A 24,925-nucleotide genomic window follows, 5' to 3' on the forward strand; every position below is an offset into this window, starting at 1 on the left:
TATCTATTCTCAGCTGTTTTTATTTTATTTTATTTTTTTTTTTTGTCTTTTTGTCTTTCTAGGGCTGCACCCATGGCATACGGAGGTTCCCAGGCTAGGGGTCTAATCGGAGCTACACCTGCCAGCCTACACCACAGCCACAGCAACTCGGGATCTGAGCCACATCTGTGACCTACACCACAGCTCATGGCAACGCCAGATCCTTAACCCACTGAGTGAGGCCAGGGATCGAACCCACAACCTTGTGGTTCATAGTCGGATTCATCAACTACTGAGCAGTGACAGGAACTCCTATTCTCAGCTGTTTTTAAACTAAAAATGACTTACTGCATACCTCTTCTCAAATATTTCTTAAATCTTTCCTCCAGTGAACGCTGGTATTTTATATTGGACTAAGTCTATATAAGAATGGTCTAAAGCTGTACTATATGGCTATAAATTTGGCTACCCTATGGCATGCAGAAAATCCCGGGCCAGGGATTGAACATGTCACAGCTGTAATCAGAACCACAGTTTTGACTCCAGATCCTTAACCAGCTGAGCCACGAGGGAACTCCCCGCGGCTATGTAAATTTAAATAAAATATTCAGTTCCTTGGCTGCACTAGCTACAATGCAGGTAATCAATAATCCCATGTCTTGTAACTACTGAGTGGACTTGGTAGCGACAGGGCATTTCCTCCATTGAAGAAGTTCTATTGGCCAATGCAGACCTAAAATATCAGCCTTGTTAATTTCAGTCCTAGACATGATAGGCACCTGATTCTTGCTGGATAAGACGCTGAAACCCCTCAAGAGAGTGCTTCTCAGAGGTACAAAACATATGCAGCTTAGTAGTACAACAAATCATCAATACTTAAATACATATGATATTTGACCAATATCACATAAAATCCCTACTTAGCCACATTCACTTCTGTAGAACTCAAAGGGACTTATTTTAGTTCATGGAGTGATCCAAATCACAAAAATTTTTTTTTGGGGGGCTGCTATTCAAAGGGAAATTAGGTGAAGAAATAAAAACTGATTAGTTCATCTTTACCAGTTTTGGATTTTACAAAAAAGTTTTTTTCTTTTTAATTCCTTCCTCCATAAAATGTCATTAGGAGCATCCCATGGGAGGGAGGGCAACATTTATGACTCCACTCTCTTACTTTTCTGCAATGTAACTATAAAAATACATGTACTTTCAAATTCGATGGAATGAATGTGAACGGAAATGAAACATTAAGGTGCCTCAATGATGAGAACAGGTTCACATACTTGAGTGTTTGCATACTCTAAGTTGCACAACAGAGGGCTTAAGCTGTAGTCACAGAGCAGTCACCGAACAGCCAAACTAGCCTAGACCAGAGGCCACTGCAGTGAAAGAAAGGAAACAATACTTAATTTAGACATAAAGTAGATTGACCTTAAATTCCTCAAATAAGTAATATTTAGCCATGGTCACTTTTGCAGAATTTAATTATATCCATTCTTCACACTGTCCCTCCTAGAATTACACAGAATGCAGAGGAGTTTTGACTGCTGGAAGCAAAAAGCTCTTCACGGTCCCCACCCAGGGTGTGGAGTGCTGTTCATACTATACTCACAGTACTGGTTCCAAGTCAGTCTCTCATAATCAGGAATGTGCTGCCAATCCACTGAGAATGGACAGGGAGTGTGCAGTAATTACACCACAAGTGACACGGCGACAGATACTCTCATTAGAAGACTATTTCTCAGGTCTCGAGATGGAGTAGAGATGTGGAAAGGAAAATACTGGGAACAAGGAAGAAAGGACAAGAGTAGAACAGGACAGTCCTAGGCTGAGGGGAAAAGAGTAAAATGAAAAGAATAAAGCAAAAGAAGGAAATGACATCAAATTTTAAAACTAAGGCGTTCCTGTCGTGGTTCAGCAGTTAACCAATGTGACTAGCATCCATGAGGACACAGGTTCCATCCCTGGCCTCGCTCAGTGGGTTAAGGATCCAGTGTTGCTGTGAGCTGTGGTGTAGGCTGGCCGCTACAGTTCTGGTTCAATTCCTAGCCTGGGAACCTCCATATGCCGCGGGGGCAGCCCTAAAAAGCAAAAAAAATTAAAACTAGTTTCCATGAGAGAAACTGTTTCCTCCTTCCCCGCCCCTACTGCTTTATGAATGTAGATAACTATTTGATAGGTAAAGTATTAATAATCACAGTAATAATTTAATTTTTATAATTTTTAAACGTCAAGTACCATTTCTTTCTTGGGGTCTTTTTTGTTCCTTTCTTACTCTGTTCCCAAAGAAATCAGAGCACTCAATACCAACCACTGCTTTTTGATAGTTTACTCCCTTATCTCATCAGGTATAGGATACCCATCTTACAGGTCCTATCATAGTAAATTCCATCAAAACACTATCTAAAACAAAACCAAACCTTGCTCAGTTGGTTAAGGATCCGGCATTGCTGGATGTGGGTCGTAGACAGGCTCGGATCTGGCATTGCTGTGGCTGTGGCTGTGGTGTAGGCCAGCGGCTACAGCTCCATTCGACCCCTAGCCTGGGAACTTCCATATGCCGCGGGTATGACCCTAAAAAGCAAGCAAACAAAAAGCATATAGATATAAATCCATATCAAGTAAGTGTTCAATAATTTCCTCCATAATTTCAAATTCCTTACTAATGTGCAATTCATGAAATGAAAAAAAATGCTAAATTTAATTCATAAGAAGCACAATGTGGAGTGTATTTTCAGTTCCAGAACTATGCTTAAAACTTAAGTAACGAAACAAATCTCAGCAGAGTACTTTAAAGGCAATCTATGAATCAAAAATGTTCAACTGGGACAACCACCTTAAAAATGAACTTGACCTTGAATATGTTACTACTCTCACTGAAACAGAAACACCTTAAAGCTCCCTTTAATCAGCTATGTCCTCTAGTAGTCAAGGGGCAGTTACAAAACTTTAACCTTCAAAAAGGCAGAGGATTAGATTGAAAACTCAGTATTCTGCTTTCTCTTCCATCCATCTCTACTAAAAATAGCCTGTATCCACGTCTAGAACATAATTTTATTCTATTCAACATACTGTGCTTTGTGTATGAATTGTGTGTTTTTGAAACATAGCTTTCCCCTGAAAATATTAAAAATTGATCATTTACAAAGTTACTTTACGCTCCCATACTAATAATGGAATGCTTTTGACTCACTAAGCACTTTACGTTCATTACTCAATTTATTTTTGTTTGTTTGGCCATTCCCATAGCACGTGGCGGTTCCTGGCATGGGAACTGACCCACGCCACAGCAGTGACACAAGCCATAGCAGTGAAAATGCAGATCCTTAGCCTGCTGAGCCACGAGGGAACTCTCAATTAATTTATTTTTATTAAGCCCATTTTACACAGAGTCAAAGACTTGGAGTGATTAAGCCCAACTGTTGAAGTAAGGCTCATATAGCTACTGAGTGGAGTAAATAATTCAAACCTAGACTGTCTAACTCTAATCTATAAACCTAAATGCTATGATTTTAAAAATACAGATTAAATCTGTCTGTCTGTCTGTCTATCTATCTATCTATCTATCTATCTATCTTAGATCTTTGGGAACCACTGCACTATCACCAAACCATTCTGCCTCCCTGAGTTTTGATTAACTGCATCTCTTTTCCATGAACCAGTCCTTTACAGAAGCCTCCCACAAGACAGTGCATGACAAATGATGCTATGAAGGATTAAAAACAAGGAGAAAACCCAGCTCCTGCCCTGGAGAAGCTTACAATCTAAAAACATGCTACCTAAAATACGGAGAGACTATAAGGTGGCTGGACTGGGGTGTTTGGTAGGGCTGACCTTGTGGAAGCAGTACACTTTGCTTAGGACTTCTGTGGAAGGAAGAACAGAAATTCACAAAGAAATAAGAGCCTAACCTGGGTACAAAGGTTTGGCAGTGGAAATAAGACGTGTGGAATAGTTTAAGAACCCTTCTTTATTTCAAAACACAATTGTAAATATTTCAGTTCAATTCTCTCTCAAATATACCCAAAAGTACTAACCTTCTACATTCATGGCTTCTCTCAGAACCTGAAGTTTCTTTTGTCTTTCTCGGATTCGGTCCAAAGCACATGATATCGCCGTGGAGGTGGGCACTTCTCGTGTGTGAAACATTGGGTCCATTTTCTGAGGCCCAAAGATATCCAAGGCTAGGCTTCCATCTGAGTATCTTGCCTCCTTTCTCCTAGGAGCAGTTGAAGTCCGCACTGTCACTGCCTCGGGGAGACAGTGCCGGTATCTGGCAGCCTCGCCGGGGACGTCCCTGTCAGCTGTGCAAAGCAAGTCCATGGATGAAGCCCAAATCTTCTTCTTGGGGAGCACATCCAGGCCGGGGAGAGCTTTCTTTTCGGGGCCACTAGCTTTGAACTGGAAAGGGGAGCAGGACTTTTCGGAATCTTCATGTCCAGAATTATTATCTGATGGCATGTCCTTGAAATAATCGTCCTCATCGTGTGTGTCTCTGATGGACAGAAATCCCATAGATTTACTAAGCCCTTTGTTAAGAAAGGTCTGATGAGGGAATGGAGACTTGTATGTGTCTAGCACATCAGAAGGAGAGCTTCTTCCTGGAATGATAAGAATCTATCATGTATGCAAAGAATTTTTAGAAAATTAACTGGAATGTAACCTTACTACTGACCGTGAAAGCGGTGGCAATTTCCTAATTCTCCAAATGGAAGAGCAGAGATGAGACGAGGTGGTGGTGGTGATGACAGTGGCATGGAAAGACATGCCATGATTGCATAACTTTCATAGTCCAATATATCTTCTCTAATGATATCAGTAATACATTGAATTTACTTCTGAAAGTAGCATGATTTATATTCAAAGATGAATTATTTGTTTTTTAAAAATAGATAAATTTGGAGTTCCCACCGTGGTGCAGTGGAAACGAATCCGACTAGGAACCATGAGGTTTTGGGTTCAATCCCTGGCCTTACTCAGTGGGTTGAGGATCCGGCATTGCCAAGAGCTTGTAGTGTAGGTTGCAGATGTGGCTCGGATCTGGCATTGCTGTGGCTGTGGGCCAGCAGCTACAGCTCTGATTAAACCTCCATATGCTGTGGGTGTGGCCCTCAAAAGACAAAAAGAAAAAAAAAAAAAAAAAAAAAAAGAAAAATATAAATTTCTCATACTATCCAGCTTGGTAGAATATTCATTATTCATAAAATGATTTGGGGAAATAATAGAATATATAGGATACTCCTTTAACTTCTAAAGATATAATTCAAATATACATTACATCAATTTTCTGCCCTGCCATTTTCTGGTCATTTACATAAATATATTCAAAGAAGAAACAAAGAATTCTTGCTATATACTGGTTGGGAAAAAGATTGCAGTATTTGGAATTCTTAAGTATCTAAGTTTTATTATGATTAGATATGTTTTCAGAAAATTTGATAGTGTTTGAAATCCAGACACTGTGATTGTGTTTAAATTATGTAAGAAAATTAGTTTTTCCATGGCAGACCATCATATACTGAAATAGTTTTTCCTCTTGAACATAATGTATCAATATTAGTCAGCTAGAATAAAAGTACCCATCCTTATTTATGCTTTGGTCCTTGATGTAGTTAAAACCAGTAAGCCATTCTAATTTTTTCAAAGGTAGCAGTCTATAAATGCATTGAGACGGAGCAAAAATGTCTAACCAGAAATTAATTTTTGGAGTCCACAGATTCAACAATAAAACACACATGCATATGGTGCCACTATTAAAAAGAGAAATGTAGGAAAATACTTTATAGAGTTACTAACCCAATAGCTCATAAACACTGAAGACGTCCTGGGTGACCTTCTGTGACCCCTCCTTGATAGCCTATTTGCTATGAATACAATACGAAACAATGACTAAAGCCTTCGTCATATAATAAATAGCTTATTGCCTCATTTGAAGAAGCCAACTGCCTCTTCGGGGTAACAACTATAAGCTTTAATTCCCTGACCACAAATTTTACTTTAAAAATCATAGAAAAATGAATTGAATTTCAGAATGGCAACACATAAAGGCTTGATAATTAGACTCAAATGTTCTGCTTTTCTTGTAACTGATCTTCCCCTGAACCTGAATGCAAATAAGGATAACCAATCTTTGGGGCACATCATCTATAGAATATTGAGAAATATATCACACGACATCTAGACATAGATTGCCACAGATGTTAGCTTTAATATAAAATAATTTAAAAGTGATAAATATATTCCTATGTTACAGTATTTTAGTGGTGAATTACATTCTAAACCACATATTGAGGCATTAATTATATCAAAATGCAGAGAGCAAAGATAGTCTTGAAAATTGATAGAATAGAGGGAGTTCCCATCGTGGCACAGTGGTTTACGAATCCGACTAGGAACCATGAGGTTGCAGGTTCTGATCCCTTGCTCAGTCGGTTAAGGATCCGGCATTGCTGTGAGCTGCGGTCGCAGACGCAGCTCGGATCCCATGTTGCTGTGGCTCTGGGTAGGCCGGCGGCTACAGCTCGATTAGACCCCTAGCCTGGGAACCTCCATATGCCACGGGAGCGGCCCTAGAAAAAGGCAAAGAGACAAGGAAAAAAAAAAAAAAAGAAAATTGATAGAATAGATAAAAAGCAATAATCAAAAGGATTTAAGGATCATATAACCATAGATAAACTCAACAATCCACCTCTTTTACTACCCTGACTACTAACAAGTCAAACAAGTGGGTAGCGTGGCAACATCATAAATTCAGAGTCAACCACTTAGGACACTCAACATCCTGGGTTAATAAGTTCATTCACTGTCCACAATAACTGCTTCACTTTTCCTCATTCTTCAAATTTCCTACCTTAACGCTCTCCTCTCTTTATCGACAATCTTGTCTCACAGTCCACCAAGAAAACAGTACGGTCCAAAGAGAGTTTCTCATTTTCCCATGACTAATCTACACATCTACCTGTGTCTGCAATCTTTATTGTCTCAAAAAATGAAATTTCCTACCAGTTGCAGGCCAATTCTCAATGTGTTCAATTCTTCCCTCTTTGTACTTTATCGAAGATTTTCCTTCTTTGGTTAACTTCCGCCCTCTGCTTCCATCTTCAGTATTCCCCATGTCTACTGAGTCATTCCCATTAGCGTACAAATGTGCTCTAACAGCTCCAAAATAAAACCAAACTAAACAAAATCTCTCCCCTGTTTTCACATTTCCCTCCAACTACAGTTATCTCCAGGTCTCACTTCCCATTCAATATCCTACTCACTTTAGTCAACTTGCAACTCTCCTCTACACATTGGCAACTCTCATCACGTATCACTTATGATATCCACGCTCCCAAATCCAATGGACACTTCTGTATCCAGATCTTACTTACCTCTCAGCAACAAACAGCGATGACAATCCCCTCATGAACCACTTTCCTCTCTTTACAAGCCTGGTTTCCTCCTATTTCATTAGATGCTCATTCTAAGTTTTTTCTTTTTCCTCCTCTCTCTGAAACTCAGCTATCAGTTTTAGAACCCTATGCTTTCACCCTTTCCTTATATAATTTCATCTACTAACAAGGCTTTAAGGAGTTCCCCTGTGGCTCAGTGGTCAACGAACCAGACGAGCATCCATGAGGACGAGGGTTCGATCGCTGGCCCTGCTCAGTGGGTTAAGGATCCAGTGTTGCTGTGAGCTGTGGTGTGGGTCGCAGAAGGGCTTGGATCCCACATTGCTGCAGCTGTGGCTAGGCCAGTGGTTACAGTTCCGAAGGATCCCAAGTCTAGGAAACCCATGTGCCGCTGGTGCGACCCTAAAACAACAGAACAACAAAAAGACAAAAACAAACAAACAAACAAAAACACCCACAAGGCTTTAAATATTATTACATACTGACAACTCCAAAGTTTATATTCTTGGCACTGACCTCTTCTGGGAGTTCCAGTCTGAAGCCATTGGAACTTCTACTAATATATCTCAGAAGCACCTCAAACTGCTTAAAACCTATCTTCTGCCGCCCACACCCAGAGATGTCTATTTTACCCCAGTCTTTCTAACTTGAGTAAGCGGCACATGAGCTAACCGATTGCTTAAAACAGAAATATGGGCACCCGCCTAAAATCTTCGTCTTCCTTATTCCTTAGATCTAATGCATCAGAGAGTGCTGGCTATCACATGCTCAAAGATACGTTAGTCAGTTCCCCCGGCAGCACTCTTTCCTGATCAACACCGTCACTTGACTCGACAACTGCAACGGCCTCCCTCCTTCTCTTTCCTTATCCGACCATCCTCACTCAGCAGCCAGAACTATCTTCTAAAAACACATTCGAGGATGCACCACCCTGCTTAACGAGTCTCAAAGGCACACTGTTGCACTCTGAGTCAAACCGAGCCTCCTTGGGGGTGTTCCCCTTGAGTCCTTTCTGGTCTCATCTCTGCTCCCCTTGGGATGGCCACATACGTTTCTTTGTTAAGGTCGCTTATGTGTTAGAGCCCACGAACATACTATTTTCTCTGCCCTAAATGGTCTATTCTAGACCTTCTCATGATTCGTTGTTTCTTATTCTATAGTTTTATTTTATTATTTTTATATTTTTTGAGAGTTAAGTTTTATTTGGGTGAAATTAGAACTTCAGCCCAGGAGACAGCATCTCAGCCCTGAGAAACAGCTCCTTACGGTTTTATTTTAAATATGGCTTCTGCAGTGAAGTCTACCCTGAAATCACTATTGAAACAGATCAATTTCCAAAAGTCTCATGATTCTATTCTATTTGTAACAGGTAAATTATCATTCTCTTTTAGGTCATTAGTACATACTAGCAATATGTTAATGAGCCCTCGTATCCTAAAAGAGCCGTATCTTCTCACTAGCCATATGAAGCTTAAAACTAGCTGCTAATAAGATAGCTCTTAGATAACTACTGGTTATAAATGCTAGGTTTTTGTGATCTTTATGCAAATTAGTAATGTAAAAATATTTCAGTTCATGTTTATTAAAAGTACAGAAAGTTATCATACTTTAAATTCTGTAGGATAGTACAAAATTGTAATAAAAATAATTTAAAAGTTTGCACTGGAGTTCCTGCTGTGGCACAGTGGAAATGAATCCAATCAGTATCCATGAGGATGCAGGTTCAATCCTTGGCCTGGCTCAGTGGGTTGCCATCCGGTGTTGCCATGAACTCACAGTTTGGGTCCTGTGTTACTGTGGCTGTGGCACAGGCCAGCAGCTGCAGCTCTGATTTGACCCCTAGCCTGGGAACTTCCATATGCTGCAGGTGTGGCCCTAAAAAGCAAAAAAAAAAAAAAAAAAAAAAAAAAAAAAAAAAATTGCGCTAACTTCCTTGTTTCTACAAGATATGCCACATTTACCTATGGCTCAGCTTGCTCTATATGTTTGAAAAGCACATTATGATAGCTAACAAAATTTCCTGACTATTACTGATAAAGGATCATTTTGAACCACAATAAGGTCTCTTCTAGTAGCAAACAGGATAAAGAAAGGAATGGTGACGTAGGAAGAGGAGTAAAAAATGGGGAGCTGGGAGAGGTGGCAGAAATACTCTTCAGGAAAATGGGAAGGAATAAAAAGTTGCTGAGGTGCGAAACAAGATTTAGCGTGATAAGTATGTACTTGTCAAAGCTGAGCTAAGGTAAAATCGAAAGAGCCACAAAACACAAAATCTTTACAAGGGGAAACTGAGTGTGGATGACTTTTTGAAGGAAGACAAAGGAAATGGAGGGAAAGAGATGCTTTGGGCTACGGGCCTTCTCCAGTGGATCTTCTGGCCTGCATTTGTTTGCGTTTTGGAGGAAAAAGGAGACACGTCTTTAGGCAGGGACACAGAGAGGTGGATTTCAGTTCATTACAAACATACTATTCCTAAATCACATATTCCTACCTGGCAGGAGTCGCAATGTATTTTGTCAAGTCAGTGATGTTCTCTGATGCCAACTATGCAACGAAATAAATAATTGCCTAACACTTCACAGGCTGATAAAACACAGATGGCCTCATACATAGCAACATAGTATCAGGGTTGCTTTATGTTGGTAAAGCACTAGGAACAATTTTTTTACTCATCTGGGAACTCGAAATGAGAATTCAAATAGAGAATGTGGCTATATGATGAGGAGAAACATGGAATTCCAGGCCCATTTATTACATGTGTAAAGTCTCATAGACCAGTGAAAACCATGGACTGTTCATGCCAGTGCCACCCAGCTATAACCATATTTGAGACTAGACAAAATATAGTTTCTTCAACTGCTCTCCAAATCTTTCTAAATGTATGCCCAGGTTATTATAATTACTTTATCAAACAGGCAATAAACAGCACTGAACTCTTTAATTAAGTATATCTAATAGCTATGCTCACTCCTCATTTTGATCACAAGAAAATAAACTACTAGTATTTCTGAAAGCAATGCCACTGGAGCTACTCTTTAAGAGATTTCAGGTGGAGCCTTCCACGAATATTCCCCCATCCTGAAAGAGTTAGGCTCCTTCACTTAAACTCATAGAGCTGCTGGACCTCTGTGAAGACATCTCCCTAAATTAAAATTATCCATTATATTATGTATCTGTCATCACTCCTACTCATCTCCTCATTCCTAGCCCTACCTCCAACTGGAACAATGACAGAGGGACCATGTCTTACTTGTTTTTATATTTCCAGTTCCTAATTAAAGAGATTCCAAAAGAATGCAAATGCTTATAGAATCAATTGGTCACATAACTTTTTTGGTCTTTTGTCTTTTTAGGCCCACACCTGCAGCATATGGAGGTTTCCAGGCTAGGAGTCGAATCGGAGCTACAGCTGCCAGCCTATGCCACAGCCACAGCCACACCAGATCCGAGCTGTGTCTGCAACCTACACCACAGCTTACGGCAACGCCATATTCTTAACCCACTGATCGAGGCCAGGGATCAAATCCACGTCCTCATGGATACTAGTAGGGTTCATTAACCACTGAGCCATGATGGGAACTTTTACATAACTTTTGAAACTTTTTAAAGTCAATTTAGGCAGAAAAATCTACCAGAAAGATTACTGTCAAAAAACAGGTTTTAAGTCTAGCTTTATCATTCAATCCAAGAGCTTGGGCAAGCCAGTTAATTTCTGTTTTTCACTTCCTTTATCTACAAAAGTGTGACTATAATTGGTTACGCCCTCTTCTTAGAGATGAACTAACCTATATGGACTATTATGAGTTCTTCTCAATAAGGGCAACGAAAAGTGGGAAATTTTAGTTCTTTTTTTTTTCTGCTTTATTTTCCTCAGTATAGGATTATCTACTGAGGGAGAAATTAAGTTCTTTTGAGAGAAAAATAACAAAACCAGAAATCAAAACATCACCTACAAAAGTTTTAGATTCTATAATTTAAAAAATCAAATTATTCCAAAGAGAATAAGCAGTGACTATTGGTAGATTTTCCACCTTTTGAGGATGTTTTGAGTTCAGAGACAATTTATAGAAAACATTAGATTACACACAAAAAGTATTCAAATTTAAAATGAAACTATAAACGCTTTCCTTTTGGAGAGAGCACAGTTTTCTAAAAAGTAAATGGCAGAGTTCTCATTGTGGCACAGCGGCTGCAAACCCGACTAGTATCCATGAGGATGCAGGTTCAATCCCTGGCCCGCTCAGTGGGTTAAGGATCTGGGGTTGCTGTGGGCTGCAGTATAGGTTGCAGATGTGGCTAGGATCTGGTATTGTTGCTGCTGTGGCTGTGGCATAGACCAGCAGCTGCAGCTCCAAATCAAGCTCAGCCTGGGAATTTTCATATGCCTTGGGTGCAGCCCTAAAAAGAAGAAGAAGAAAGTAAATGGTGAGCAATAAACAAACTGTGAAGAGCTATAAATAAAAGATTTTAAGACCACAAAGCGTCTTCGCAATAGAACACATTCCATTTATTACATTAAACTGAAAAAACCTTCCTGTAAAGCGCATTGTTTTAACTACTTTTGTTGTTTGTGATTAACATTATCCTTCATGGTGTATCTTCATCTTCCCCCCAGACACAAAAATGCACCACAGAAGCTGGCTTCAAAAACAGACATTTCAGTATTACAGGCTCCTCAATTCCCCGTCTGTCGTCACACATGTGTTCAAGCATGTGACAAAAGAAACAGGATATTATCAACATGCCCAGTTCTAAAGCACTATCATACCGATCTGGTCACGGTGTAGGTTTCCACCTTAAGCCTGGCAGGAAATGTTTGATTCCTCTCTGCTCAGCCAAGCCATTTCATCAGCATTTGCAGCATTAAATGACAGAGTTGGGGCACGCAGCCCGCTAGTTTAGGCCTTAGTTTCTACAACAGATCTCAGAGGTAAGACACAAGAAGAGACATTTTAAGGTCATTTATTCATAGAAAAAAATTTTATTAAGTTTTAGGTGCAGAATCAAATCACTTAGATAAAGGCATGATTCCTAAAGTTGCTTACTTCTTTCAATCTAATTCTGTATCTCACTGCTCATCTAGATATTTTACTTATTGAAAACTGCTCAGGAGCCTAAATGAACTAAAGCTATCACACATAAAGGTTTTAGGTTGGTCTGTATCAAATGCTTTATTACTAAGGTAGTATGACAATGTTGCTTTGCTGTAAGTGACCACTGACAGTTAAGAACTGGCCCTGCTCCAAAGTGACACCAGTGTCCTAGAAGAAATTTCTTCTCAGAAGGTAATTGTTTTAATTATTTATATTTATATTATTTATATTTATATTTATATTAATTAATATTAATACTATTAATTAATATTTATATTTATATTAATGTATGCCACTGACATATATTAACGTATGCTCCTAATTGCTTCTGTCTGGTCATGTCTGTAAATAGTCTGCATCTTAATTCTGGCCGTGAGCTGGGTTTTTTTAAACTTGCTAAAGACAAATGAAAAGAGCCTTTTAGTACAACTGGGGTGAGAGAGGAATCCTCTTCCATTATGTTTGATCCCCAAGTTAAGGACCTCTAATTCGACCTCAAATTAGAGAAACTAATTTAGGTTTACTCGAGTGATAAATTCTAATACCTTACAAATTCTGTTGAGTTTAGATACTGGGTAAACCTGATTCTCCCATAAAGAAAGGGTGACTAGAGAAGAAAACCAAGGGACAGTCTATTTAAAAACTCCTGTTAATTTTCTTAAGTTACTACAGTCACTCTAGATTATCTGCATTTGGACAGTCTATTAGTCAAGAATTCTGCAGCACTATCAGACAACAATACTAAGTCTTAATGCTATAAAAACAAAGTCACAAATAAAAGTCATTAACAATTTGGTTTAAAACTTCTATTTGTCGCTGTAATAAGAAAACAGTCTAATAATATGAGCCAAGATGATGAACTACAGTTTATTTGTTTTACTTTACACAAAACTTACAATTAAAATAGGTTATCAAAAAAAAAATCATGGAGTCTCACATATTTCTTTTTAGAAAAATTAAAATTGTATTACAAACATTATTAAATGTAGTACTTTTATATAACTTTTTTCATACCCATTCAATCAACAAACACCCATTAAAACCTACAAAAACTAATGTGATTATTCAATACAATAGGTTTTCCCTATTCTAGGATGGGGAAAACTCTGTATGTCCCCTACGTGTCCAGAAAGCTTAATTTGTATATGGCTTAAAAATATATATAAATAAAAATAAAGCAAAACAAAAAAAGTATGTATGTAAATTATAAGTAAATAACCTGCTATTTAAAGTATGTTATAGAGTTGGTATACATTCAGTTCCATCTCTGCTGCTACCTCTAAAATGTTATGTAAAATTCATGTCTGTTACAGTAAGAAAGAAATACAATCTAAACCAAGTAACACTTACTAGTCTTTAAAATTTGTAAACTGGAGTTTCCATCATGGCTCAGTAGTTAACGAACCTGACTAGTATCCACGAGGATGCAGGTCCGATCCCTGGCCTTGATCAGTGGGTTAAGGATCCGGCTTTGCTATGAGTTGCAGTGTAGGTCACAGACACGGCTCAGATCTGGCATTGGCTGTGGCTGTGGCTGTGGTGTAGGCTGGTGGCTATAGCTCTGATTCGACCCCTAGCCTGGGAACCTTCATGTGCTGTAGGTATGGCCCTAGAAAGACAAAAAAAAAAAAAAAAAAAAAAAATTGATAAAACTAAATATAGCAGAGTGATCTTTTTCTTTAGATTCTATAGATTCATGATGAATAGGGATAGAGTGGGGGTCTCATATACAGAGGAACATTTTTTATTTTTAAAGAAAACGATCTTTAAAAATTAATAACCAGGAGTTCCCGTCGTGGCACAGTGGAAACGAATCCAACTAGGAACCATGAGGTTGTGGGTTCGATTCCTGGCCTCGCTCAGTAGGTTAAGGATCTGGCTCTGCCATGAGCTGTGGTGTAGGTTGTAGAGGCAGCTCGGATCTGGTGTTGCTGTGACTGTGGTGTAGGCTGGCAGCTACAGCTCAATTAGACTCCTAGCCTGGGAACTTCCACATGCTGCGGGTGTGGCCCTAAAAAAAAGTCAAAAAAGACAAAAAAAATTCAATACTATACCTTATATTTACTAAGTTAACAAGTAACAAGTAATTTCATCACACGGCCACCTAATGACAGCAGGAGATGACAGAAGGGAACTATGAAAACAGAACAGGAAAGAGAATAAGGAAGAGAGGAAGATAAAAGGAGAGAGAAGGAGGAGGCAGAAATAGAAAGATGATAAATAAGAGAAGCAGAAATCACTTCCTTTAAATCTAATGTTTACGTATTAAAGTATTCATTGTGTCTCCTTAAAAAAGACTCATTCAGTTCTAAAGCGAGGGATGGACTAAAAATGTGATGGATTAACAAAGTGTTAACTACGCTTGGCACCAAGATTCACACCGTATCATATCTTAGTATCATTTTAAGATGAGACAGATTCTTACTTGTGAGAGGAAGGTGTATCTACATGTATGAGGATATAAGTACAGCAAGGAAACAAGAAAGGGTTAAAGATATTTTTTAAATTGCCATTGAGGCACTGAAAAAACTAAGTTAAACAAAGTCTGCCTTCTTCCTTTTTTTTGGATCCGCGTATCAACTAATAATAAATATATTAGTTCTGGTATGGGCTCTATGGCCTCTTCCCATTCTTCCCCTTCCCTCTCAGTCCCACCATATGAAGTGTACAGAAAATTGCTACTGAATTGGAGACTGTCCATACTGATTACACTGGTGATATGAAAACTAAGTTTCCTTTTTAGAAAAATAATCCTCATTCACAGTAAGTAAAATCAAAGTACCAAAAACAGACACTTAACTGCACTGGTACAGAATCACTCCATTAGAAACAACTTTATTGCTTCTCTTTTAAAATTTTTTTTTTTTTTTTTTTTTTTTTTTTTTTTTTTTTTTTTTTTTTTTTTTTTTTTTTTATTATAGTTGACTTCCAATGTTCTGTCCATTTCTGCTGCGCAGCAAAGCGACCAGCCATACATCCACAGACATTCTCTATCTCACATTATCCTCCATCATGTTCCATCACAAGTAATCAGATAGAGTTCCCTGTGCTACACAGCAGAATCTTTATTGCTTTCCTTGACTTCTTAAGTTAAGCAGTACACGAGCTTAGAGCACATTTTTCCCTCTCAGACAAGAGAGTTCTGAATTCTGCAAAATGTTTGGTCCAGAGAATCAAATGTCTGTATTGAGTTTTCACCATGAGAATTTTTCAAAGGTTTTTAAAGAACATAGCTGTGCTCTGATTGTCTAAATAGTTAAGCATTTAAATTTTTTAACCTGACTATATCAATTAGAATGCTCTATTAGAATGTTTAAGCAGTATTTACATTTACTTATCCCCAGCTGTAAAATTAAAGACAATAAAATATTTCACCCCAAAAGTATTTTTGTTAATGTTTAGATAGCATAATTATCAATATTAATTGATAAGAACTAAAGAGAATAGAAATAAGCAAAAATGAAAGTTCATTTTATAAATAAGCCAAGCTTGAACCCAAGCGCCTATGGTGAATTAATCTATGACAAGAGAGGTGAGAATATGCAATGCAGGAGGGAGTCTCTTGAATAAGTGGTGCTGGGACAGCTGGACAGCTACTTGAAAAAGAATGAAATCAGAGCATTCTCAACACCATACACAAAAATAAACTCAAAATGGCTTCAGGAAATGTAAGGCCAGACACTATAAAACTCCTAGAGGAAAACAAAGGCAGAAACATTCTTTGACATAAATTCTAGCAATATCTTGTTTGATCCATCTCCTAGAATAATGTAAAAAAAAAAAAAATTAACCAATGGGACCTAATTAAACTTAAAAGCTTTTGCAGAGCAAAGGAATCCATAAACAAAATGAAAAGATAACACACAGAATGGGAGAAAACACTTGCAAATGCAGCAACTGACAAAGTATTAATCTCCAAAGCATACAAACATTTCATGCAGCTTTATAACCAAAAAATCATACAACCCAATCAAAAAATGGGCAGGAGATCTACATAGATATTTCTCCAAAGAAGACAGACAGATAGCCATAAAACACATAAAATGGTGCTCAACTCACTCATCATTATTAGAGAAATAATAACGAGGGATTCCCAACGATGTGAGGAACAATTCTCAAATGACGAGGGGTCACCCCACACTGGGCACCTGTCAGAATGGCCATCCTGAAGGAGACTAAAAACAATAAATGCTGGAGAGGGCGTGGAGAAAAGAGAGCCCTCCTCCACTATTGGTGGGAATGTATTGGCACAATCGCTGCAGAGAACAGTATGGAGGTTCCTTAAAAATAAATATAGAACTGCTATATGATCCAGCAATCCCATTCCTGAGCATACATCCAGAGAAAACCTTGACTCGGAAAGATACATGCACCCCAATGTTTACTGCCGCACTATTTACAACAGCCAAGACATGGTAACAACCTAAATGTCCATCAACAGAGGAACCGTTAAAGAAGTTGTGGTATACACATACAATGAATATTACTCAGCCATGACAAGAATGAAATAATGCCATTTGCAGCCATATGGATGGACCTAGCATTTATCATACTGACTGAAGTCAGTCAAAGACAAATACCATATGACATCACTTATAGGTAGAATCCAATAAAAAATGATACAAAAGAACTTATATGGACAGAGAAGAAACAGATTTCAAAAGCAATCTTTAGGTTACCATGGGGGAAACCGTGGAGGGGGAAGAGAGAACTGGGAGAAGAGAAATAACCCGTACACACTACTGTGTAAAACAGATTATTAGTAAGAACCTCCTGTATAGCTCAGGGAAATCTACTCGATAATCTGTAATAACCTATAAGGGGAAAAAGAATGGATATATCTACATGTATAACCAATTCACTTTGCTGTACACCGGAAACTAATACAACCCCAAGAGTCAACTATACCCCAATACATTTTTTAAAAATTAAAAAAATGAAAGAAAAATAAACAAGTAAATAAGTAAATAACTTGAAAATTAACACTGAAATACCACTTTTTTTTTTCAGTCTTTTTAGGGCTGTACCTGTGGCATATGGAGGTTCCTAGGCTAAGGGCTGAATCGGAGCTCTAGCCACTGGCCGCGCCAGATCTGAGCTGTGTCTGTGATCTACACCACAGCTCATGGCAATGCTGGAGCCTTAACCCACTGAGGAAGGTCAGGATTAAACCTGCATCCTCACAGGTGCTAGTCAGATTCGCTTCTGCTGAGCCATGATGGGAACGCCGAATACAAGTTTTCATGTAAAAATTTATTTTTTCTTCATTTCATGTGTTTGGAATTTCTATTCTGTTTCTTGAAAACTCAATAACTATATAAAACCTACGTAATGCTCTTGGCAAATAGAAAAACTCTTCACCCGTTTTGATTTACTAAGCATCAAAAGAAATGATTTACTGAGGAAGTTGTGACTGTATTATTAACACTGTTCTGCATCGCTATTGTGAATTTATACATAAATACGCCCAGAGCTCCCGGCTGTTCAGCACCTCCCGTTTCCGCACTCATGTTATGACTGTTGTTACAATGACCAGATCTCCAAGCGAGGTAAGTATGATTTTGTAAAGGAAACAACAGGTTAAAGCCTAAACATTTCTTATTCATGTTTCTTACCTGTGGGTAATCCTTTTCCTCTCAGCCGGTCTCGGAGAGCCTGGCTTCGATCAGGCTTCTGTTCATTGTTACGGGAAAGCTGATCCGTCTGTACACAGGTAATCAAAAGTCAAGTTGGCAAGAGAATCTCCCTTTTGTTTTCATGGAAATTATCTACAGAATGACACTAGGTAGGTAATTTTTGGGAAGTGTAATCTTCAAGAGAAAACACTCCATGGTTGCTATTGTTAATATAGATTCCTTGGATAAGACTTATGTAGCTTAGTTCTGGCCACTTCATCTTTTGGAAATGCAATGCAGGAAAACAGTTGTCAAAGAGTAATCTGCTAACTAGGGAGCAAAATTAGCAAATTCAAGTAGTTAAAATGAGTTCCATTTCAAAACAATAAACTTGAAGTGGTATTTTTTCCAAACTGATAACTACTTTCATTTCTCAAGTATGAGTATAATTTTAAAACTATATTGGTTCTGGCATGATAAAGCTTTCTCCTGATAGTAACTATTCATTGAGGGTACTGACTTAAATTATTTTTAAAAATAATTTTCTAGATTTTGCCTGTCAGAAATTGTATTTGAGAAATGCTTTAACTAAATGGACATATGGAGGGATGATAATTAAATTTAAATCAATGTGTTCTTTTGGGACTTCTTTGGAACAAAATGTTTAAGTAATCTTAAATTTTAATAACTTCAACCAAGGATACTTATTTAAAATAAAGCATGTCACGAGTTCCTGTCATGGCTCAGTAGTACGAACCCAACTAGTATCTATGAGGATGCAGGTTTGATCCCTGGCCCTGTTCTGTGGGTCAAGTGGCGTTGCTGTGAGCTGTGGGGTAGGTCACAGATGTGGTTCAGATCTGGCGTGGCTGTGGCTGTGGGGTAGGCCAGCAGCTGTAGCTGATTGGACCCCAAGCCTGGGAATTTTCACATGCCATGAGAGTGGCCCTAAAAAGACAGACAAACAAATAAATAAATCATGTCAAATTAGATCAAAATCAATATTACAAGAGGTGAAATATTAGAACACTGAGTTTATTCAGATGATTAGTCAGAATAATTGTAAGGAAATAAATGTAAGGAGAGAGAATGGAGAAGTTACTTAAATCTGGCACTGAGCGCATGCAGACATATCTATTTATATAAACACACAGACACATACTCTTTAATATTCCCCCTTTAGTAAAACTTGGTTAAGCATGAATTTAAAATCCATTTAGGGTAGTGTATTTGAGTATATATATGCTTCCTATCTATAGAAGACACGATTAATAACAGCTGCCAGAGTTCCCATCGTGGCTCAGTGGAAACGGATCTGACTAGCATCCATGAGGATGAGGGTTGGATCCCTGGCCTCGCTCAGTGGTTAAGGATGCGGTGTTGATGTGGCTGTGGTGTAGGCCAGAGGCTACAGCTCTGATATGACTCTGAGCCTGGGAACCTCCATATGCCATGGGAGCAGTCCTAAGAAGACAAAAAAATAAAAATAAAAAACCCTGTCACTTACTGAGCAATTACTATAAGGCAGGCGCTATGTTAACTGCTTTATGTACTTTGTTATTTAATCTCAGAAAACCTCATGTGGTATATATTATACTCATATTACAATAAAGGGAGAAATAGCAAGCAAAATTCTAAGGACCTTGAAGCAGCTCATCAGCATTGGAATAACTATCTTCATAGCTATTTAGTAACATGGGTGCATGATGTACTATTATTCCTGCTTTACAGATAAGTAAAATTAAGGTCAAAAGTGTTATAAGATTAAATCAGTGGAAGAACCAGGACAAGTAAACTGGCCTACTGACTTTTGCTGTATGCAAATTAATTTTAAGTAAATCAGGATTACGGTCCCTTAAAATGAATTTCACACTGAGTGAAAGACTAATTTATTCTATCAGCTACTGGAGGCAACAGCAGCTTCAGAGGGAGCATAATGGCCAACAGCATGGCCTTAGGGTCAGAAATCCGAGTTCTAATTCTACCTCTGTCATTTACCATATGTGTGGCCAGGGGCAAGTTATTTAATCCTTTTAAGCCTCAGTTTCATTATCTCTAAATGAGGATGAAATTATCCCTTATAACCTGGGACTGTTACGCTGAATAAATGTGAACAAGCACGTAAGCCATTCAGCACAGTGCTGGGCACAAAGCAAATACCTAAAGAAAGACATCTGGTGATGTCCGGGAGACTAGCAAGAGCAAAGGAAAGACGAGGAGAAGGCTATTAATTCTACTTAGAAATTGACCTATGGAAAGGTGGGCTCTCTATATGTTGATTCCAACGGACCCTCTATTCCTCTCTCCACACTAAAGAGCCCACAACACATCCCGTATCAGACCTATCACTTCCTCAAGCATCTTGCTCTTTCCCATTTCACAGCATTTATCCAAGTTTACTTCACTCTGCCTGGATTACCCTTCCCTTCTGTCTAGTCTATAAGATCTATTTTAATGTGCTATTTTTCAATGTAGTCATTCCTTGCATTCTCAACCTTTACAGCTTTTAAATCCTGACTGATTAACAGAAAATATAATCCTATAAGCTTTGTGAATCTCAATTTCTTTAAGAAATTATATATATATATTATAAAGTGAAGGAGTCAGTAGAGAACAACATTCCTCGGAGAGAGTTTTTACAAAACACTGGTATTATGAGCATATCTGAAAAGTTTGGGAAATGTTTCATGCATATGTCTGTCCCTCTGGAAGGTTATTCATACAATCTAGTATATTAAAGGCTCTGAGAAGTGCTGCAGTGAAAATATCCAAAGACATATTTGAGAATATGTAGGAAACTTTTGGTCTGAATAGAGGGCTTTCGTAAGTTTTTAGCATCTTTACCTGTGTTCAAAATAAAAATCATACAGGAATATAAAGAAATCAAATAAAAGTGGAGCAGCTCTAGGTGAGGAGGGGAAATAAGCACAAGAATTCTCTTCACTGGCCTCTACTACCTGCACTATTCTTACTAAAGAATCGCAAAGGCTCCACGGGATAGAGTTTACAAACCACTTAACCTAGAAGACTCTATGAGCCTGTTTCTTATATAGTGGCAGAGCATGTGAAATTTGGATATATTCCTGCCGACCATAGGATATCCCGGTTAAAATGGCAGACCTAAATCCCTAGGGGTGACGCATTAAGAGGAAGCCAACAAGGACACTGTGTGCCAGTAGCAAATCTACCCAAAGTCTACACAAGGAGAGGGACTTGGGCACCATAACCTAAAGGGTAAGAGCAGATAAAGTTTAGATCTCGATCAGATATCAAAATCCAAGGAGCGTTCAAACTAGGGCAAACAGGATAGAAGACGGCTTGAGAAATGCAGGTGAGGGACTGTTGGATATAGAGCTTTCAGTCTTGGGATTCTTCACGTCTAAGACAAAAGAGAAAATGACGGAGTCCCAGTCTTAGGACAACCTAGCAGGGACACAAGCATGCATGCAACTTACACAGTAGGTGCCAATGTCCGAAGAAGGCAGGGAGGGTCTGGGGAATACCCAAGAGGTCCAGACCAGTAAGTGGGCAAGAAAGAGTATAAAGCAAAAGAAATTTAAATAATTCTAAAACCCATTTTGCATGTCCACACAACTTTCACAGCAGACCCACTTACTGAATGCTTCACGGGAGGGATGTTAAGAAATGAGATAAGAAGATATTTTTAGCTCTGACATGCTGTGATTCTATGATACTTGCTAGAATAAAGTTCTAAACAAACCAAACAACTAATTCTTGTAAAATCTAGGAGACTAAATTATTGCCCTGGACTTCTACAAAAATTTTTTTTCTTGTCTTTTTAGGGCCATCCCTGTGGCACATGGAGGCTCCGAAGATAGGGGTCAAATCAGAGCTACAGCTTCAGCCTACACAACAGCTCAAGGCAACGCCAGATCCTTAACCCACTAAGCAAGGCGAGGGATCAAACCAGCGTCCTCAGGCGTACTAGTCAGATTCCTTCTGCTGAGCCACGACGGGAACTGCTGGGCTTCTAAATGTTTAAGTACTGTTTCCAATAAACAACATCAGAACAAGAATTTCACCTCCTGTTCCTAGTCTTCACGAGAAAAGAGTAGTAAAGGAGTAAATCCATGGAGCTCTAAAGACAATTTTGTGAAGTGCTGCTAAATTTTAAAATATGACAACGTGTACCAACTGGCACTGTGGCTTACCCCAGAAAGATTTCCCAGAACCAGTTTTACCAACTGCTTCACGTAGGAAAACGAAGGTGCACAGTTGCTGTTCCTAATGTGGGCACTGCAAGCGTCCAGGACAGTCCGCACAGAAACCCGAGCGTAAATGACGTCCTCGCACATTCCAAGCAGGATACTGTTGAGATGATCTCCGAGCCTGATAGGCTGAACACAAAGGAAGAAAAGGTCAGGCTGGTAAGTGCGAGTAAATCTTACTAAAATGAGACAAACCATTCCGAGAGTCACAGGAACCACCCCAGCCTTCAAATACTTGGAGAAATGAACTCCTTGTCTAGTAGCATATGTGACTGCATTTTACCTTTTCATAAGCCAAAAAAATTTTTAGCATTAGATGGCTAACATGTATCTCCTAAGATATGAAGTATTATAGAAAAACTCTGGGGTTTTTTGCTATGATAAAGAAACGGAATGTTTTGGTTATGCGAGTGTTTTGCTAAGCAGTCTATACTTACACACTATTTGGGGGGAATAAACAATTTCCTAACATTCCATAAAAATAATATACTTGATATATATTAAATATACTTTGATGTCCTCACGCTAACTTAGAAGAGATTTCAAATATTGCAATGGCTCAAGGTCATTTAGGTATAAGTTCTCATTATGCTGCTGAAAGAGGCCAAAATAGAGATATTTTTCTTTTAATTGGTTGACACAAATTTGTTGAATATTATGTCCAAATGTCCAAAAAGCATACCAAGAAATGCAAATTAAAACCACAAAAAGAAGCCACTATACACTCAAGAGAATAAAGATTGATGATGTGAAGTAGTGGTAAGAAGAACACTGCTGATGAGAATTTGAACTGGTATATCTACGCTTTGGTTTAATCATATGCTTTCCCCCTGAACCTTCCCCTCCACTTCTCATCCATTTGGGTATTATACATCATCCTTTGGAGGTCAGCTTAGATGCAATGTCCTTCAACAAACCTATCCTACCCCTCCAAGTCGTGTAGGAGGCTCCAATTCTAACTACGTTATGTTTTCCATAGCATCCTGCACTTTCCCTAACACAGCATTCATCATATTGTGTTGTAATTGGTTATTTGGTTGTCTGTAGCCATGAACGGACTTCATAGGCTTTAGACATTTTATTCCTAATGTCTGACATAAGGTAGGTGGCTTAATAAATACTTTTGAATTAATATTACATATTCCCCAATTATGATTTCCAATATTAAAACAGAAGTAAAAGTCTATACTTCCCTTCCAATTTATTCATTCTAGACTCTATTTTCAGTTACCAGAAAGGGAAAGTGTTAACTATAGGATATACCACATTTTGCATGTAAGTTAGGTGTATAAAATATGACACCGTTATCTCTAGTAATAGTTTAACTTTCTCATTTACATTTATAAAACTGAAACTTGAGAGAAAGAAAATACACAGTATTTTTCATGATGAAAAATAAAACGAAACTAAGGGGAAGACTATTACTCATATTTCATGGATCTTGAGATGTCTGAATTTTAAAATAAAAGCCTAAAATGCTTGTTGCTTTTTAATTTGATTAAAAACATACACACTTAATTACTTTTAAGTTCTAAATGCGTAAAATAAAACAATCTTTAGTTATATCTTTGATGAAATATAGTTATTTAAAATTTTTCTATACCTTTACTACTATGTGTATATTGCGTCTTAGGAATCAGTTATTTTAGAAAAATAAAGACTACAGGCAGTCCAGTGGTCATCAGAGCCTAAGACACCACAAAGTGTTACTTTAATAACCCTGCTGCAGGGGTAAAGTAATTTCAAGTGACAAGTTTAAACTCTACTGCGCCATAGAGCTACTCTTCCTACAGTTTTGCATCAAAAAAGGTTATCATATTCTGCTCAAGAAAGAATCAACAAAGACATTTACAACCCTTCCTATCAGTCAGTAAATCAAAAGAAATAAAGTAGATTCTCATTTCTCTTGCTAGATTTTGTTGGGTTTTGTTTTTGCTTTTGGCTGCACCCACAGCATATGGAAGTTCCTGGGCCAGCACAGAAGTAACCTCAGCCAGAGCAGTGACGATGCTGAATCCTCAACCCACTGAGCCACCAGGGAACTCTGTCTCTTGCTATAATTTTGAAAAGGCTACTACATTTCACAGACTGAATTGTTGAAACACAGGTAGTGACCACCATAATTCTAAGAACACTCTAAGACAATTTCATTAGTGCTTTATTATCTCATATTATTTTAACTGTATAGAAATGCTGGTGTGCCTGACAACATGCTATAGAACACATGTAAACACAAGAAAGAGCTTCTTAGAAAGTGTAAAGTTTCCGAATGTGACCATTTGACTTACTTGGCTCTGAGGTACTTCATGATCAGCCCCCCAATACAATGTCATTCCAAGAGAATAAATATGGATCTAGGAATAAAATTTTTAAAAATTATTTATGGTAAAAATTTAATTTAGCAAATACTATATATTCATGACATTTTGCTCCAAAATAGGTATAACACATGATTTGAGAAAATCATCATTTCATATTTTGCATAAAAGTATAAAACAGAAAATACTGGAAATTATCAGAACAGGTGTTTTTGGGTAACTGTTATGTTTATTAAGGCATGTTTTAGATAGAGTAAAATTCAGCTTTGAGACGTCCCGTTTTTGAGTGTGACAAAG

General features: G+C 38.2%; 1 protein-coding gene across 1 annotated transcript in view; it reads right to left on the reverse strand.

Moving 5' to 3' along the window:
* PTPN13 (protein tyrosine phosphatase, non-receptor type 13) overlaps positions 1 to 24,925 on the reverse strand; it is a 165,256-nt gene that overhangs the window by 105,418 nt on the left and 34,913 nt on the right. The window contains 4 exon segments of the mRNA XM_013979051.2: positions 4,017 to 4,580; positions 18,082 to 18,169; positions 22,254 to 22,439; positions 24,599 to 24,664. Of these exon segments, the coding sequence (XP_013834505.2) occupies positions 4,017 to 4,580; positions 18,082 to 18,169; positions 22,254 to 22,439; positions 24,599 to 24,664 (904 nt within the window).

Source organism: Sus scrofa, chromosome 8 (assembly GCF_000003025.6).
Source record: "Sus scrofa isolate TJ Tabasco breed Duroc chromosome 8, Sscrofa11.1, whole genome shotgun sequence".
Lineage (NCBI taxonomy): Eukaryota > Metazoa > Chordata > Mammalia > Artiodactyla > Suidae > Sus > Sus scrofa.